This window comes from Coloeus monedula, assembly GCF_965178545.1.
Source record: "Coloeus monedula genome assembly, chromosome: 4".
In the NCBI taxonomy this organism is placed as follows: Eukaryota; Metazoa; Chordata; class Aves; order Passeriformes; family Corvidae; genus Coloeus; species Coloeus monedula.
Window position 1 is genome coordinate 62,695,963 of NC_138784.1, and position 18,130 is coordinate 62,714,092.

At 37.0% G+C, this 18,130-nt stretch overlaps 1 protein-coding gene across 3 annotated transcripts in view; it reads right to left on the reverse strand.

Annotated features, from left to right (window-relative positions):
* Positions 1–464: 464 nt before the first annotated feature.
* The window catches only part of PIK3CG (phosphatidylinositol-4,5-bisphosphate 3-kinase catalytic subunit gamma), a 33,471-nt gene continuing 15,805 nt past the window's right edge, over positions 465–18,130 (reverse strand). For all 3 annotated transcript variants that reach the window (XM_082280405.1, XM_082280407.1, XM_082280406.1), the window contains 7 exons: positions 17,447–17,550; positions 15,298–15,444; positions 13,960–14,050; positions 10,731–10,861; positions 10,013–10,124; positions 7,966–8,123; positions 465–2,493 (listed from right to left, as the gene is read on the reverse strand). In XM_082280405.1, coding sequence (XP_082136531.1) covers positions 2,212–2,493; positions 7,966–8,123; positions 10,013–10,124; positions 10,731–10,861; positions 13,960–14,050; positions 15,298–15,444; positions 17,447–17,550 — 1,025 coding nt within the window. In that variant the 3' untranslated portion in view covers positions 465–2,211. The remainder of the gene's footprint in view (positions 2,494–7,965; positions 8,124–10,012; positions 10,125–10,730; positions 10,862–13,959; positions 14,051–15,297; positions 15,445–17,446; positions 17,551–18,130) is intronic.

Consider the following 18,130-nt stretch of genomic DNA (forward strand, 5'->3'; position numbering starts at 1 on the left):
GTAAATTGCTGATAAAAATCATCAGCCTAAGTTCAGTGCAGGACTAAACTACTTTCCTCTGGGTACAGATCTCTTGTAGACCTTTTCCTGCAAATGGAGGCTGCTTCAAGAGTGCCATTTCCCTTGAAGTTGTGATTAGCATTTATTTCCCCATGCTAGAGTTAAATTTAGCAGTAGATCTTATTTTTTAAAACTAGGAACTTACTAAAATCTTCAGATTTTTCTTCATAAAACATACCAGGAATGAATAAAGTGCTCTTAGAAAGTGGCAATATTCTATTCACATTTAACAATTACAATAATTGCAATTCTAATACTATAACTATTAAAACTTAAGATCTCTGACATCATACAGAATTATTAATATGGAACTAAAACAATTCCTCTGAGTGGGACTTTAAATATGATTTCTTACTGAGATAAGTCTTTAAGAAACTGGATAAAAAATATTTACAGGTATTTTGGGCTAAGCTGCTTATTCATGAATAATAATCAAATGAATAGAACATGTCATTTTATTTCAGATCTATAAAATACAAATCTAAAAATATCATTTTACAGACAATATTCACCATTTAGTTTATATTTTAGCATTATCTAAAGCCTATCTTGCACAGAATAATAATGTAACAGAATAACAAAATAATCTACATTTTAACCTTAGAGATTTCCTTAACTGGAGTCTACCATTTACATCAAAAATACTTGTGCACAATAACCAATTAAACATCTACATTTCAAGAATAGATTGGCTACATCTCATAACTGAGACACCAATTACAGTACATTTATTAAAAATCCTTCAAGAGTGCACTCAGTAGTAACACTAGTTAAAATCATAACAGCTCTGTGAAATGATCAAAGCAAATGATAACAGAATTTTAAAATTCAGTTAATCATTTATACATAATGTAAAGCCCATGTAACACTACAATGAAGGAAAAAATTACATGGGCACAAGTGCAAAAAAGCAATATTGTAAGCCATCTCTTTGGTAAAAATCAATTAGCAGGAAGTATACTATAATAATTCAAGTCAAAGACTAATTCGTGCTGTATGTTTTTTCCTTTCCTACCACAGGCAGACTTGTTTGCAAGCAATCTACAGTAGAGAAGTTAAAATTCTACTTAACACTGCCCATTTTTTCATCTTTTAAGTTTAAATATTGAAATTAAAGATAAGGATTTCTTTTTCTTTCATAAATAGCTTTTCAGTAGTATTGTTTCATCAGGAATTTAAAAATAAATATCAAAATATACACAACTTCAAAGACTACATTTAATTCCTTCTAGGTATATCCTGAAAATATATCACCAAGGAATAAATAACTTTGGGTTTCTCAGATATTTGGTAAAATGTCAATTACATAAGGAGTTTTCTCTGAGGGATAAAGAAGTACCATTGCTTTTTCTACAGAGCTTTTGCTATACAGGTGGAATTTTAATAACTTTACAGTTAGAATATAATCCGTTACATAATATGGACCTTCCCCACTAAAAAGTACAGTAAAAAATCTTTCAAAACGAAACCTTCAGAATTTCATGTTCATATCTGAGGAACTTCCAGGTTAACTGTGAAGTTCTCCTGGCAGTCAAGACTGGTTGTCTGTGTCAGGAGGTTGCAGTAACAGTAAGGCAATTTCCTCCCATGGCAGAGCCAAAGCTCTTTTCTATTGACAACATATTAAAAATCCAGAAAGGACAAAATGTTGAGGAAGGGACAAAAGAAAAGGATGTGGGTGAAGAACACTCATGTGTAAACCATCCTGAGACAGATGTGGATTACCTACAGAGATTTCTCTATAACCATAGATTTTATATAAAATCTTCTGGTTTTGAAGGATTTGACCCTCATGAACAATTAAGGTAAGGTCATAGGGGGTTTGTAGGCTATCATCTTACTCAACCTCCTCCTTTTATTTATCTGAAATTATTGCTAAAGAAAGCAAAAAAACATCCAAGCCATATTAGCAAAGCATCTAGTTAAAAGAATCCAGCAACTTGAAGTGTCTTTAGAAATTTAAAAAAAAAAATCTTTTCTGCAGGAAGATCTCCTGGAGGGGCAGAGCAAAAGTCCTTGCCTTTTCACAAGATCCATTTAAGCTGCCAGAAGAGTAAAGGCAATTTTGACTGTTCATTTATTCAGAATTCATAAATAACAAGTAGATTCACTAACCTCCTATTCACACCCACAGTTAATTTACATAAAATATTAAGCAGAATGCTTTTCTACTCCTTGTTTGATTCCAAGCACAAGATGTAAAAACCAGTTAAACTGCACAGTCCAGCCCTTATCTCTGCAAACTTCTATCTGATCAAGAAAATGCTTTTTGGCATCTTCTTCACTTTTCCCTACTGTCAGTGCATCCCTGATATATTCAATATCTTCTTTGCTGGTTAATTGGGGCATTCCAGTCATTAGCATCATGGAGAACAGGATGATCAGCAGGTTTGTGTGGTGTCGGAGAGCTAAATAAGCCTTCACACATACGTCCTGTGAGAGAGAAGAGTTTTTTGTTAATTGAGGAGATGAATTGACAGGGATGGTGTAGGAATTTCACAGGACTCTCATTAACCAATGCCATTCAATCACTCAAGTATGTCAGAGACAGGAGACCCAACAGAGCGATTCAACCGAGCAGAAATGTGACACAAATTTCTGCACCTGCTGCTCAGGGTAACTTCATTCACCACAGGCTGGGGCAACAAGAACTGTTTGGGTGTACAACTAATGGCTCTTAATCCTACATTGATTACTAAAGCATAAAACCTTAGTCTCACCAGAATTTCAAATTAATTTCCCCACCATATAACCTCTTTCTGTAGCTGTTAAAAGAGACAGCAATAATTCACTGTCTTCCTTTCCTGTTGGGATGTTCCCGTTTAAAGACTGTGGCTGGGAAGTGATACTGAACAAAGCAGCACCTCCAGGGGATTGCTCCTCTTTTTCTACAGATGCCTATTAACTTCACAGTGGTGACAGATTATTTAACAGGGAAGATTTTTCAGGCTTGGTGTTCTAAGGAATTCTGCTAGCTGACAGCTCTAGTCTTCAGGCACTCTGCCTTGCTGTAGGATTTCTATGACTATGTACTGTCATTCTGGATTCCATAGACTTCTTTTATAGCCTTTTCATTTCCACGTATAAATAATCTCTGCTTAACAGCAGAACTTTTAGAAGAATGAAATTTCTGCAGCTTAGAAAAAAATGCAATGTTTTTAAAAATAATATTCCCTGCTAAGCAACTAATATATAAACTGAAATTATTTCTTATATTAAATTTATAGCTCATTAGTAGTAGAAATAAGAACAATGCAATGAAGACATCAATCATCAATCAACTAGAAATTAGGCCTGCAACGCAGTAATGTAAAAATATGAAAAATATTTCCAAGAAGGTTGTTATTATTCAAACCAAAGCTGAAGCAATGCTAATTTTTACCCAATTAAATATTCAATTTAACCTTTCCACAACTGTATATTCATGTTTTGAATAATATTTGGAAAATCCATATACTTTAATGTAAACTTCTAACAAATCCCATCAGCCCTCTAGAAGGCTTTTATTTTTACAAGATATATGTTTTCTTTCTTCCTCTGAAACAGGAAGAAGTGCACAAATATTCTTAACATCTATCACTGTTCACATCAGCAACACCAGGACACCCAACTAGACAGGTTAGGAAAATATAAGGAAGAAAGATGATATACTGAAGATCCGTCTGCACAATTTCTTTTTTTAGTATTGCCTGGGAACTTAAATCTTTTAATCTGTTCCCAAATAAATTCTGTCCTGAAATAAGATCATACTTATAAACTCCAATGTTAGTTTAGTTCTAGCATAGCAAAAGATAAAATGCAATGTTCAAAGCACAATTTACAATGGAAAACACCATCACAGGGAATAGTTTCTCTCCATTATACCAGGAGAAAAAAAAAAAAATAAAAAAAGAAATTTTACTTATGTATTATCAACTTCAAACAGAGAAATCTTGTCACAAGAGTTAGTCTGTGTTTTGTTCCCCTTGAAAGAGATGAAAGGTCTTTATAGTTATTATCAAAGAGAGTTTTACATTTCTGTATGGATGATGAATCCCACTGCTTCGGGTGTCTGAGACAGAAAAACAATTATGCAGTCAAGAAAAACCTGGTATCACTGCATCTCAAAGGCAGTCCTTCCAGGAATTCAAAAGATTTTTAATATCTGCATCTGCCCGTTACAGTTATTTATTCAGACAGGAACTGACTCTAGTTTTGCATTAGTATCTTCCAAGAAAATGAATTTTTACACTTCTGAGAGAGGCAGTGAGAACCAAAAATAACCCAGATGACAGGTATGTGTCAAGGATATGTACATGTTTACTGTGGGATTAAGAAGAAAGCTGCTAACTTATCTAAAGCCATAGGCAAAATGAGAAGAGCTGAGGAGAAACCAAAATCCCATTGCCCAATAGGAAAAAAAGAATAATCATTCTGAAAGCTTGAAACTGTCCTAAATATTATTATCCTAAAATCCAGGCATTTTTATAAAATAAAGTGTCCAAGTTCTGTTACACAGGCCATCCCTTCCCTGTACAGTTTACTGCAAATAAGTATTTCTCAATGATGAATTATGTACCCTTCTGTCACCTTTGTTTGACAATCAAATACGTAAGATTTTGTAAAGAAATAGTTCAGAAGAATTTGGTTAGCACTGAAAATACAGATCTCTGTATTATCAAGTCAGCAGAATAATGAAAAAATAATGAATTACGTAAATTAAATCTAGTGAACAAAAACGAGTTAATAATTTAATGCACAAACTATCAAAGACAATTTTAGGCAAATTAATAATAGGTAGGTGGACAAAGCTCAAAAAGGACTATGAAGATCTTAGGTGAGGCTTTCTCAAAGGTTTCTACAAGTAAGAAGTGAAAAAGCTGTGTGCACACAGGAGTATGAAAGTTGACTGGTTTCAGCCAAAGGCTGTAAAGAAAATGCCACCACATATGACACTTACAACAAGAGAAATCTGGGCAGTACCAGGGCACCTGAGAAATTCATAGGTGGAACAGAAAAATACTTGTCTTCCCAGGTTAAGTCATGCTTAAATACATGTTTGTGATGAGGAAAAAGCACATCAAATACTGCTTCCTTCTAAGCATTTCTGTGATGTCATTAATAACCTCTGTTCTCTCATTTTCATTAAACCATCATAACAAATGCAAACACAAAGGGAGCCAAAATTTAGATTAAGAACTAATAGAAAGGAACTTCACTGCTAGTTCAAAAAAGTTGCCAGGCCACTGACAGCCTCAGAAGTTCACTAATAATGAACTATACTCTTCTGCAGTGAACTTCGGTCAAAGTTATTTGTCATTTTAACCTCCTCCAGAATCTGCAATACGAGCTCTGGCTAACACACTGGAATATGTCCAGTGGATAAAAAGAAATAAAATCTTATACAAGTAGGTTATTAAGTTATCAAAAACACCAAAGACTGTAAAAAACAAAGGAGTCTTCTGAAGCACAAACTGTTTTAATGTAGTTAAGTACGAAATAATGAGAGATGCTCTTAAAAATTAATGAAGGATAAATGCTGAGACTTTTCCATTAATACCTAAATGAGTCATTAGGCATACTGAATGAATCCTTCAATATTAGGAAATATGATGAAACAAGTCAACTGGAAAGTGCAAGTACAATTTTATTTTTTTGCTCTGGCCAGGTAATTAAAACATACATTTTTCAAAGCAAAATATGTGATGCAAATCTTGCTCTGTGTTACTCTTTTACTTGTATAGAAGTATTTTAACTTTCTTTTTACTGGTCTTTGAGACAGAAAAGGCTCTTAATGTACTACTGCAACAGCAGTATATAAACAGTAGCTATTGCAGCAGAACTATACATGAACTTACATTTTTTGGTCAGTTTATTGTTGTCTGTGCCTAAATCATGTCACTTAAAATGCCTGAGTCACATACCACCATCCCAGTTCACAACAGTAAAGCACATTAATCACCTTGTATTTGGTTCAGGACGCTAGTGGAAATGACACTGGTGCTATTACAGCATTCCTAGACTGTCTGCATTAGTGGGATGGTAACAGTACTTAGAAATTAGTACCAGAGTAACAAAATGTGTATTTAGTCAAACCCAGGACTCCATGATGGAGGCATGATGTATTGAAGAGAGGCTATGACCAAAATCACCTCTGATTGATTTTGGTATTTGGGCTGCTGAAGTAAAGGTCAGATACTCTCTAAAGAGCTGGATGATCCATATCTATATAGACAACTTTACCTCACCACAGACACCAACAGGTCTTTCAATTCTCCATTACCACATTTTAACTCTTTTAACTATTTTCTGCTTCCAGAACAGAAGTCTTCTTTGAAATGACATACCCCTGACTGGTGTTTCAGTCCCACACCTGCAATATGACTTACGGCTGCAGCGACAGCATCATCACTGTACACAGCCCAGCTCACAGGCTTCCCTGAGAGCATGGGCTCAGCATTCCCTTCCCAAGGCAAACCCCACCCTAACATCTTTTGAGCTACAAGCCCCCTTCAAAACACCTCCACTGTGATAAAGGCAGTCCTGGCAAAATCAAGACTCAAAGATTGCACCTGGTTCTTAAGTTATTTTCAGAAGTTTGGGCAGTGACTTCAACCAAAAATAATTGGTTCTTCTTTGCATGAGTCGTCTCCACACATCCTCTCCCTTTTGATTGTCTCTGGTGCACAATGTGATTTGTCATTAGCAAAAGAATACCGTAAGGTGGGAATTGCAAGAGGGTCCAAGTAGATCCCCATCACTGGCAGGGAGGCCTGCAGGACGTGTCCAGCCTGAAGATGGAGAACACTCATTTTTGGATGAGTGAGTAAAAGCACTGAGATGTGGCCACAAATGGAGACAAAATGCTGAAGTAACTGCATAGGGGACCCACTTGGTGTTATCATCTTAGGATAATTCCCATTGCCCATCACAGGTAATCACAAGGGAGATGGGGGTGTGCAGGACACAGATTTGCTATACAACCGTGTATGTGCTCAAAGGGACATAGTCATCATCCACCAGTAAGAACCTTAATTAGGTACTCAGGTTAGAAAACCAGACTCCTTACTGTGACTGATTCACCCACAAGGAATCCACAACATGAAAGTTAGGCTTTGGCTTTGACTCACTCTACAGAAGAATTTTTATATAGATATTATAAGGAATCTGCTTTCTAAATTAGACACTTTACTCAAAGTCTCTAGAGATGACCACAGGAATAACACTTCAGACAAATAAGTACTTCTCACCAGCCACATTCTCAACTATTTCCTTAGAAGTAGGAACTGCCTACTGAACTCCCTCTTTGACCAGGTCCTACACTAGCTCGAATAATCACAACTGGTTTCGAAGCGCTCAATTTCAAATAGAGGCAATAGAACAGATTTTTAACACCATTCATTTCTTTCAAAGTTAAATCTATCCATCCACTTCACAAAACAGCATCTGAGATACCTTAGGGTCACTGATTTTTACTCAGATGCAGCAGTTCGAGCCCCAGAACTCGAAGAATCAGGAGGGAATAACACTGGCAAAGCCAGCTGATGAATGCCTCACACCTGCTCATACTCCACAGAGGCTCTGCTTAGTGCCGTGAGTTTCCTCTAATTGCACAAACACTGAAGCCCTCTGCAAAGTATTTTCAGTCAAGACAAGAAACAAAGAAAGAACTGCTTATCTGGTCTGCTGCTAACGAGCTTTTCAATGTGCCTTTGTGAATGTTTGAATTCTAGTTCCCATAATTGTACAGATAATTTTTTCTCTTAGGTGGGCCTAAAATATCCCAGAATTGTATTATGATTCATTGTATTTTATTAAGATAATACCCAGGAGCCTAGACCTTTGAAAACCAAGGCATTAACATTCATTTCAGAAGGCAAAAAAACATTACTTAATTGATTTGCAGCTAGATACCCATTCTATTACCTGAAATTTATGGAAATGGAGACTTGTCTTCTTTCCGGAAGTTCCCATAACATACAGAAAATCTGGAGTCAGCACAAAAGGAACTCTCTCCTTATTAATTCCAAGGAAGCTTTTATAATTCCCAAGAATATGGCCAAAATCAATATGGAAAAGGTTACCTTCATAAAGAAAAGAAGAAATCACAGAAAAATACAATAAACTTCTAACACTTACGTGTATTCACTGTACTTCCAACCCCTTTTTGTCAGTATTTATGATCAGTCTTAAGTTCAGCAGAAAAGACTACTTTCTTTCTTTCTTGGGGAAATACATAATTCTGTCCTCTTGGCAAAATTACTTTTTATTTATCTTTGGCAGTTGTTAAAAGTCTGGCAGAACTGCTGTATCATCTAAACATACACCCAAAGCTTTTCAAAAACCAAGGAAAGCTTGTGCATCATACCTGTAACAATCAGAGCATCGCTACATGGAAAAGGCTTCAGGGTTATGTTTCAAATACCCATGGGATTCTTGCATTACCCATCTCCTTGGCAAATGTCATTGACTAGAAAACACTTTCTCCTCACAGACCTTCATTAGACCTTCATTCTAAACCACTCTCTATGTTCAAAGCCTGCATTGTCACCCTTTGGATAGCTTTGAGAGAGTCGTAGGCATCAGTTCCTACAAAAGCAATGAAAACCTCTCCTTTTAAGGGTCACTACACCTACAGGACTGGAGTGTGCTGCTCCTCTTCACAATACTTTATTACTTTCACTGGCAGCCAGCGTATGGATACAAGAGGATGGTTACTTAAAATCACAGATTTGTAGTAGTGGCACATGTACAAAAATATAAAACATCAAATTATGTAAGATGATACTTAACAGTGATCTGTAGGTGGAACATCCTTAGATGTTCCTGATCTTAAGCCAGCTTTCAAGTTCCCCCAGCCTACCAAATCTGGCTCTCTGCAGACCTCTCAGACTTGAGATCCTTCTGACTCCTGAGGCTCAGGACGGCTCCTGTTAAAGACTCTGAGGCAAACCTGCTCATGACCACAACAAAATAACACTTTTCTCTGTTTTTCTGTCTACTGACCTGTGCCTTCTTTTCTGCCAATGGGAACTAACACCACATTATATTATATTATATTATATATAATGTTAACATTAAAACATTTGTCATTTTTTCCTCAAGGGCTTCTGCTGAACTTTTTTATTATAGTCTTCAATCAGCTAATTTCTGCCTTCAGGGTACTTATTCCCTTTAGCCTTCAACTGATAAAACTTTAATATTATCAATATTAAATATCCTTCTCTTATCAGAGTCTAATTATGAAGCGAGAGGATCATGAAACTAAAAGTGAATTCCTTAGCCTAAATAAAACTCCACTATAAGTACTGATTGTTCTGGGATTCTTTCCATAGGTAAGTAAAATTAAGGATGAAACAGTGTGCAGCTATGGAAGTAACTCCCAAAGTTTATAGTACAAAAAAACCTGTGAGTTTCTTCAGGAGGATATAACCATCCCACAGATTTTAGTAGCAAAACAAATATACTCCATGTACACTTATTTTCCTTTCTTATTTCCACTTAAGATTTTTTACATCAGTACACAAAACAACTACACTCCTCAGAAGTGAAAACAGTCCAGCAGCATCTGAATTGTGATAGAATTCAGTTCCACTAAACATTGTCAGAACCACATCCACACATCAGATAGGTGAACAGCTATCTGCTTTTTAAGTTTTTTTTGGTGTTCAGACCTTAGATGTAGACAGTAAAAAAAAAACTGGTTTACATTTCTTATGACTTAGTTTGTATCAAACTGCTCCTTGAAAAAAAAATGGCATTATTAATGATAAATATCTACAGCCTGTATGAAGGCCAACAGGGGTGACTACATTTCAATGTCACAGGAGGACCTGACCTTGTAAGCATCACTGACAGAACTGGTTTGTCTCTCTTCATTCATAGTTAAATGCATTATTTATTAAAAGGAAAGATAAATCTACTGAAGTATACACAGTCTGCACATCTATGAAATTCTCAAAAAATAACCCACCTGTTTCTGTAATCATAATGTTGTCATTGTGCCTGTCTCCTATTCCAAGTACAAAGGTTGCCACACAGTATCCAGCACAAGAATAAACAAATCTTTCCACAGCTGCCTGAAACTAAAAAAAAAATCTTAGAGATGTTAAATGCTTCAATGATAGACACTAAATGCAACCATTCTCAAAATTATGTACCTTTCTGTTGACACATATCTATCAACAGTTAGGCAAACTGTCTTATAAAATACACCACTGCACAGCAGAGATCAAGACCACAGTCCTGCATTGCACTCCTTGTGTTGGCTCTATCCCTCAGCACACAGAAAAGCAGCATAGAGCTGCTCACACATTCTGAGGCAAAAGAGGTGGCAGAAAGCTGTCAGTGGATGTACACAAGCAAAGGAGTTGCGAGCACCCAAACCTGTATCTAAATCCCCTAAAACCACATTGCCTTTCAGTGCTCTTAGATGTCCTCTCAACCCACTCTTTATGTACCACTTCTAACTTCCATGGATAAAGGAGTAATTTCAGAAGCATCTTGTGTCTCAGGAATTTGGCTGCCAGCTGGGTGCTAAAGGCTCATTCACAGACATCCGCAGCTGAGTGCAGGGAAAATGAATGGATTTTTCAAACTCCCATAAGTAACACACACAAACATATGGGTTCTATGCTCCTAAATTAGTAAGGTGCAATCGAAAATCCTACCTAAAAATTCAAAGAACTCACCTTCTCTTCAATCATACATCTCTCCTTGAGCCACTGGTTTAGTATTTCATCCTTAAATGCACCAGTGTTCCCAACTGTACTCTGCTGAATTTTGGCAATTGTTGTAGCATCTTTCACAATTTCGATCATTCCTAGAGAAAATAAGGAAAAGATTAGAAGTTATTAAATTGTTATCAGAGCGTATTAAAAATATGCAAAATTAAATTTTAAACTGTGTTTAAAAATCAGCTGCAGATCTTCAAAGGCTGTGAGAAGAAATTTATTTGACAAGAAGCAACAGTTCTTTTTTATTCCTAGCTGAAACCAGCCAGAGCTCATAAAGAGCCTGGCATCCAAACTCCTCTTCTTTTAAAATGGATGTATCACAAGATGAGTGAGGACCCTCTGTGTAAGGCTTTTCCCAAGGGGAGGAACTATTCCTGTCCTGATCCCAATTCACATTTTTCACCAGCTTCTCTCCAGCTTCACAAAAATGAAGAGATGAAGAAAAGCTTCAGTTTTGCCGCACTCTAGGGATGCAAGTGTTGCCAGGGCTGTGGCAGAGGAACAGAGCTGGCCCTCCTGCAGTGATCCAATTTAAGCTTAAGTATGCATAACACAGAAAGCTCAGAAATACCAGTACATAGCAAGGTACAGCAGTGGGATTGCTGGTAAAAAGCTCAGGTTGTCAGAGCCATGGGGTCTGTCCCTAAACTGAACAGACCCTTGCCAAGGCAAACTGGCACATCACAGCAATATGGTGCAGAAACAAGGCCTTGTCCTGTTCACACCAGCATGGCATGTGATGGAGGGGAAGCTAGAGGGAAATGCAGAAACAGAGGCTGCAACACAATGCTGCACTGTAGCCAAGACTAGCAAAGGCAGTCCAGACTGGGCATGCCTGTATGGGGGAAAGTCAGGTTTTAGTTGAATTTATTTGGTAACTGGAAATATTTTATCTTCTTTCTCTGGTTCAAGTTCAACAGTGTCTTCTAGCTTCAGCTCCAGCTCAGAGATAAGCAAGCAAACAAAAATACCCCTTTCTCTCCAAAGTGTTCCAAAGCAGTTTCTGATTTGGTTTCAATTTGACTCTCTTGGAAACACATCAATTTCTTTCTATTCACAATCCCACCCTTTGCAATTACTGAATTATGTGAATTTTTCAGTAACAGAGTAAAAACACAGCAATCTCTTCCTGCATTCCATGCATGACTGAATTCATGGCTGGATACCCCCTTCCGTCTTTACAATGGCCTGATACATTTGCCATAAAACTATTGTGGAAATACGACCTCCAAAACCCACCACCAAGACCACCAAATTAAAAAGCTTTGCATTTTGGTCTGTGCTTGTCAAGCTGCTGTTTTTCTCCGGAGTGTGAGCCCCAGCTCCCATTCCAGCTGTTGAAAAAGCTTTCCCTGCCTGTGCTCACTAACGTCCCTCTACTGGCCAACAGCTCCTCGATTGTGGGGGAGAAGAGCTGGCCCAGGAGGCATGACAAGGATAGCAGTTCTCAGCTGGGCTGCACTCAGCTGAGAGGGAGTGCAGCAGGAAATGCACCATGTGATGTGTTTCTGGGGCTCTGTGTTACTAAGGCAGGTGACTTTTCTACGAGCCAGCTTGAACTTCTTACTTTCAGCAGTGATGCAGCACAGTAAGTAGCGATAATTGCCTCACAGAGCCAGGAACATACAGACATGTCAAAGGGAGAGAGAGCAGGGTATGATCTTCTACCACTGATGTAGAGAACAGAAAGTTCCTCCTACAGAGGTCTGCTTGGCAGAAGCAGTGGAGAGGACAGATGCTTCCAGAATTACAAACTGCACTGAATGCAACCTCTTTTACAGAATGAGAAAGCTCTACACAGGAGATGCCAGCCCCAGGTCTAAGACACCTGTTTCTCCGTGCTCAGTGTAGAGTGGGGTACTGTCCTTGAGTCAATACACAGAAACTGCCCAAGTTCCATGGAAGTATTAAGAGGGAGGGAAGAAGCAGCCTGGAAGACGACCATGTGTGAATATTGTGAAACAACATTTGCATGCCACTACTCTTTGGTTCTGTTCCAAACAAGCATAAGCTCTACATCAAAGTGTGCCACATTGGGTATTACTAATTTAGGCTGCAGGTATTCTCAGCAAACCAAGCAGGAGTGTCAATATGATTAACCATGCCCCTACTGGGGTGCTAAAAGGATGCTAAATTCTTACATCTCTCCCATGCACAAAGGAAAATCAAATATTATTTCCTTGAGACAGAAGAATGGGGAATCAATTAGGAATTCATGAAAGAATAACAGAAATCTGTGACTCAAGTATGAAAATGCCAGAATCACTGGCAGAATTCCTCCTTCTTCCTCCATTTTTTCAATACATTACATTGTCTTGAGATAATTTTAAACAAAATTAAATCAGACCCAAAAAAGCTCTCTAAAGAATTAGTTTTAACACATCTAAAGGAGAGTAAACCCCCTCAACTTTCCTTATATTTACAGTTAGTTAGTGTTTTGATGCACAGTGTTCCATTTCCTTTATTATTAAAATTTTATCAGTATAAATTATTCAATTTTATATATTATATCAATACATATATTCAATTTATATTAGTAGAAAAGAAACTGTCTTATGCCACGCTACCAGGTGCATTTTTCCTGCATTGCTGAGATATTCTGAAATCAAGAGGATGTTAAAAAAATTTTATGTGGCAATGGATTTTAGAGAGGAAGTACATTACAAAAGTATATTAAAGAGTTCTTAATTTTACTGGGTTTTCTTTCACCACAAGTAGTGAAAAATTGATCATCTGTGCTGCAGGAACTAATGCCCTGTGAGAAATACTGCCTGAGTTTCCTGTTAAGTAATGTTGTTGCTTCTATGTGGTATAAAGCTTTAGGTCAGGAAAAAAAAAGTTCTGCTCTTTTCTCTATTTTATTCCTATCAACACATTAAAACACATCTTGAATAATTCACTCACATTCACTGCTGTTTCATACTAAATATTGTTATTAAAGAGAAACTTGGAGCAAAACCCAAGTAGTTGGACTTGCACAGGAATCACAGCCAGTAAAGCTGGTGCTGCAGCTCAAGGAAGGGCAGAAACCACTGCCAAGATGCAACTGAAGGCTGCTCACAGAAAGTGCAATAAAGTGCTATTTCCCTCAGGACTACAGCCCCTATTAGAATAGTTCTCCCATACACATCCTCTGTAAATATGGTATTTCGAATTTCGAATCACAGTAAGTGTGATCACATACCTATTTTGTTCCCTGTAGAAATGCAACCATATGGCAACAAACAGAGGTCCAAGGATTCTGCTTCCCAAATGGATTCCATAATTCGAAGAATCTAGTAAAAACAAATGTATATGCTAAGTTATTTCAAATTATTTGAACATTACAGATTACTCATATGAATAACTCTACCCAGACCTCTGAGATAGGGCTAAACTTACTTTGCTATCCAATTAAGAGATAAATACAGTAAGTGTGCAGCCATTCAAGACAATCAGTTACAGAACCAGGGTTTATATTTCTTCATCTGTCCTGCGACCAGGCAATCTCTACTTTGCTATAAAATATTAATAAAATAAATACATTGTATGATTTCTACATAAGGTGAGATTGAATGTGTTAGCAAGCATGTCCATTTCTTCCCATAAATACCCCCAAAAGCCCTAACAAACCAGTTGTCAGAAACCAGAGTGATGCTAACTACTGATTTTTCATTTGTTAACTTCACCCACTGCATAATAAATGATAAAAACACTTCATCAGAGGAACAGGCCATCTTGCACTAAGTAAGACTTTGTCTCTAAAACACCAAAGTGTTAAGTATGTATGGCATATGGCAGGAAAAGCAAGGCTATCAGTATGTACTGTCTGGTTGGGATGAAACTCCTTTTCTTCAGAGCAGCTTGTACTGTGCTGTGGTTTAGGGGGCGACCAAAGCAGTGCTGAGAACACACCGATGTCTCAGTGTCCCAGCTGAACAGTGTCTGCTGAGTGTCAAGGCTACCTGTTTCTCACCCTGCCTGACAGTGACTAGATTGGGGTGCAGAAGAGATTGCGAGGGGACACAACCAGGCAGATGACCTGAACCAACCAAAGGAATACTCCATGCTGAACAGTGTCATGCCCAGCAATAAAACAGGGAGGAAGGGGTTATGTAGGTTAACCATCTGCTGCACAGGAACCGGCTGGGAACTGGTCTACCCATGGGATGTGGTGAGTGACTGCCTTAAACCACTTGTTTTGTTTTCTTCCTCTCTTCTTCCACTTCTCCTTGCTTATTGAACAATCTTTTAAAATCTTTTTTAGCTCAACTCACAAGTTTTCTTGCTCTTACTCTTCCTTTCCTCTTTCCCCATACCACCAGGGTTAATCCATAACAAAGTAACATAAAAAACTGTAGTACAATGAAGATGATCCAGTGTTGACATCAGCCTTGCCATATAGAGTTTAAAACACAAAAGACAACCTCGTATTTCATACATACAGTGAAGACAAAGATATACACACTTTGGAAAAGTAAAATGATTTTAAAATATTTTAAAATACTAATGTTATTCTTTTTATAAGTTTTAGCTCCCATACCTGTAAAATCAGCATGTCCTGACGGAGGTCATCTCCATGTTTGAAGATGATGCCTATGGTTTCATTTGACAGAGCTGTTGGATCTGCACATTTAAATTCAAGCCAGAGAGGCTTCTTCTTAGATGCCATTACTTTACATTTTTCTATCTGTGAAAGACATGTTTATTGCTTGCTAGCCATTGTATGCCAACATCAACCCAAGAAACCTTTTTAACAGCAGCTACAGAACAGTTTACCAACTTCCACTCAGTTACACCACAAGCAACACACTGAAAGCACATGTAAAGAAGGGTGTTCAGTTACCACACAAAGCCTCCCCAAGCCGGCACAACTTTTAACTACTGTCCATGATAAAGAACCAATGTATCTTGACTCTCCAAAACTGGATTTAGCTTGTAAATCTGCTTCAGACAGATTTAAAACAGGAATAGACATTTTGACAAAACAGGAAATTATGGACCTTCACAACAGCAGTTCGACAGGTGCTTTGCAAAACCAGAATGTAATCATTGTCCAATGCAATTTAGCACATCATCTACCCTTGTGACTTCTAGCAACTACATTCCAGACTGCTTCATTCAATTCCCCTAGTAAATTGTTCACATTCATGGGGGAGATGGCATTTTTGAAACTAATTTAATGTAATCATTCATAAAATAAGAAAATTAATTCCCTATTTAGTTTTATTACATTTATAATATTGATAAATTCAGCACTGAAAATGCAGTATTTCAAATGTTTTCTCCAGTAATTATGGCTAATACAACTGTAGTATGCCTTACTTTCTATTCTCCAATTCCTGATTCATTGTTGAACATTACTATGTACAATAAAGCCACCTAAAATTTTAAAAACTGCAAGCTTAAAAAACTGCACATCAGTGTTTGAGAGCTGATGGAATCCATAACGTAGGAGTATTTTACTATATTCACATTTCATAAAGATTATGGACAAATAGTACTTGTTAAAATGAACATGAAATGAAAGCTTTTTACCAAACATTTTTATTCATATAGTTTGGAAAAAGAAAAGCTAACCCATCAATTTTTGTAAATCTATTGCTTCGTTCATCTACAAAGGTCCTGGTAGGACTGAATACTTCCTAAGCGAAGGAAAACTAGAAAATCCAGAGAAAGCTTTTATTTTATAATCTAATTTCTGACAAGCAGTTGATTATTTCTGTACAAAAAAAAAAAAGAAAATTAAAGAGAGACAAATACAAACAAGAAAATAGTATTTAAGAAGTCACAAATTATTTCTGAATATGAAATGTCTGAATTGACTTCTGTGCTGACAGTGCTTCAGCCATGCTCAGCTGGGAGGTGTTTAATTCTCTCAGCTTGAAGACAGACCAGCTTATAGCCTGTCTCCCAAGGCACAGGTTTATTTAACAGAAACATGGCTATATTTAGACAACACCTGACTATTCAGCAATTCCTTAAGTTGGATGGTTTGTCTGTCCTTAGCTAGGAGAAAAATTAAGGGACTCTTTTCTTGTAGGGTCCTTACTGCACGTCAAGTAAATCCAAGAATCTTCTGGATTCTGACTGTGCTTCTTCACCCAGACCTCACATTGCATTTTAGATGCATGATCCAATTTCCTTTCACTACACATCTGCTGATTTATGAATCTTTTTTTTAAACTCTGAGTCAAACATACACAATTGCAATCTCACCACAAAACTGAAGGCAGCAATATTGAAAACCAAAGTGTTTCTTAATGCATTTCTAACCAAATCATAATGTATTTTCTAACAAAAATAACAAAGAGATACTGAAAAATCAGAAATAACTGAGGTAGACATTTTTGTCAGTATGATCAAAGTCTGGACCCAAACCTTAGTGACAGATATCAATCAGGTTAAGACAGAGAAAGTAACTGGAAGAATAGAAACTGAATATCCCAAAGCCCCTGAATCAGATAAAACAGTTTCACATAGGTATTTTCTTGGCACATGGTGGCATGTCATTACATTTAGAAAAATAATAATAGCTCTGGGAACAAAAACCTCCTGAGTCCATGGGATGTCATTGTACTCACACTGAAATAAGACCATTAGACATATAAGCAAAAATTTTTACCAAGGGACACATACTTGCAAATAGATTTTTTTAAAAAAGGATTTGTAGGAAGTCAGAATATATTTACCACTAGTGCTCCTGCTCTTAGTCCAGGATCATATGGAACTCTAAAACTTTCTGGAAGTTTGCTGCCCTGTAATTTTTCAAGCTTTTGTCTCAGCTGTGCAATAACTGCAATTACAAGTAAGAAAACATAACAAAATCAAAAGCTGGAAGGCAAAAAGGTTATAGATAATCAAACTTGTTGAGCATTATAATTTGGCTAAAAAGCTCCATTTAGCTATTTTTCAAATTGCTTTCCTCCTGCATCTCTTGATTCAGGGAATGGAGGAAAACTCTTGAACGTGCACTATTAACGGTCAGGGCTGTTTCAGATAACTAAAGGTAAAGTCTTCAAACACCTCAGAAGTATGTGCCTTCTCTGCAGTGTTAGCAACACTGCACAGAAAGAGTTTACATAAAAATGTCAGCTTTTGTTTAAAAAACAAAACACAGTAGAACACACCAAAAAATATTTTCCCTCATAACTGACAAGAAACACAGACAGACTCAAGGCTTTTGAATTCCTGGAATTAATTACTCTGTAACCATAAAGAGACAAACTACAGAGACACTGAATTTCCTATCCTCCTGAAACTGGTTTCATAGTTCAGACTTCATAATCTCACATTCCAGTAAGAAGAAAATTTGCTGGGTATTTATATGAACAAGAATTTTAATGTTACTATCTAAATGCAATCTTTAATATAAC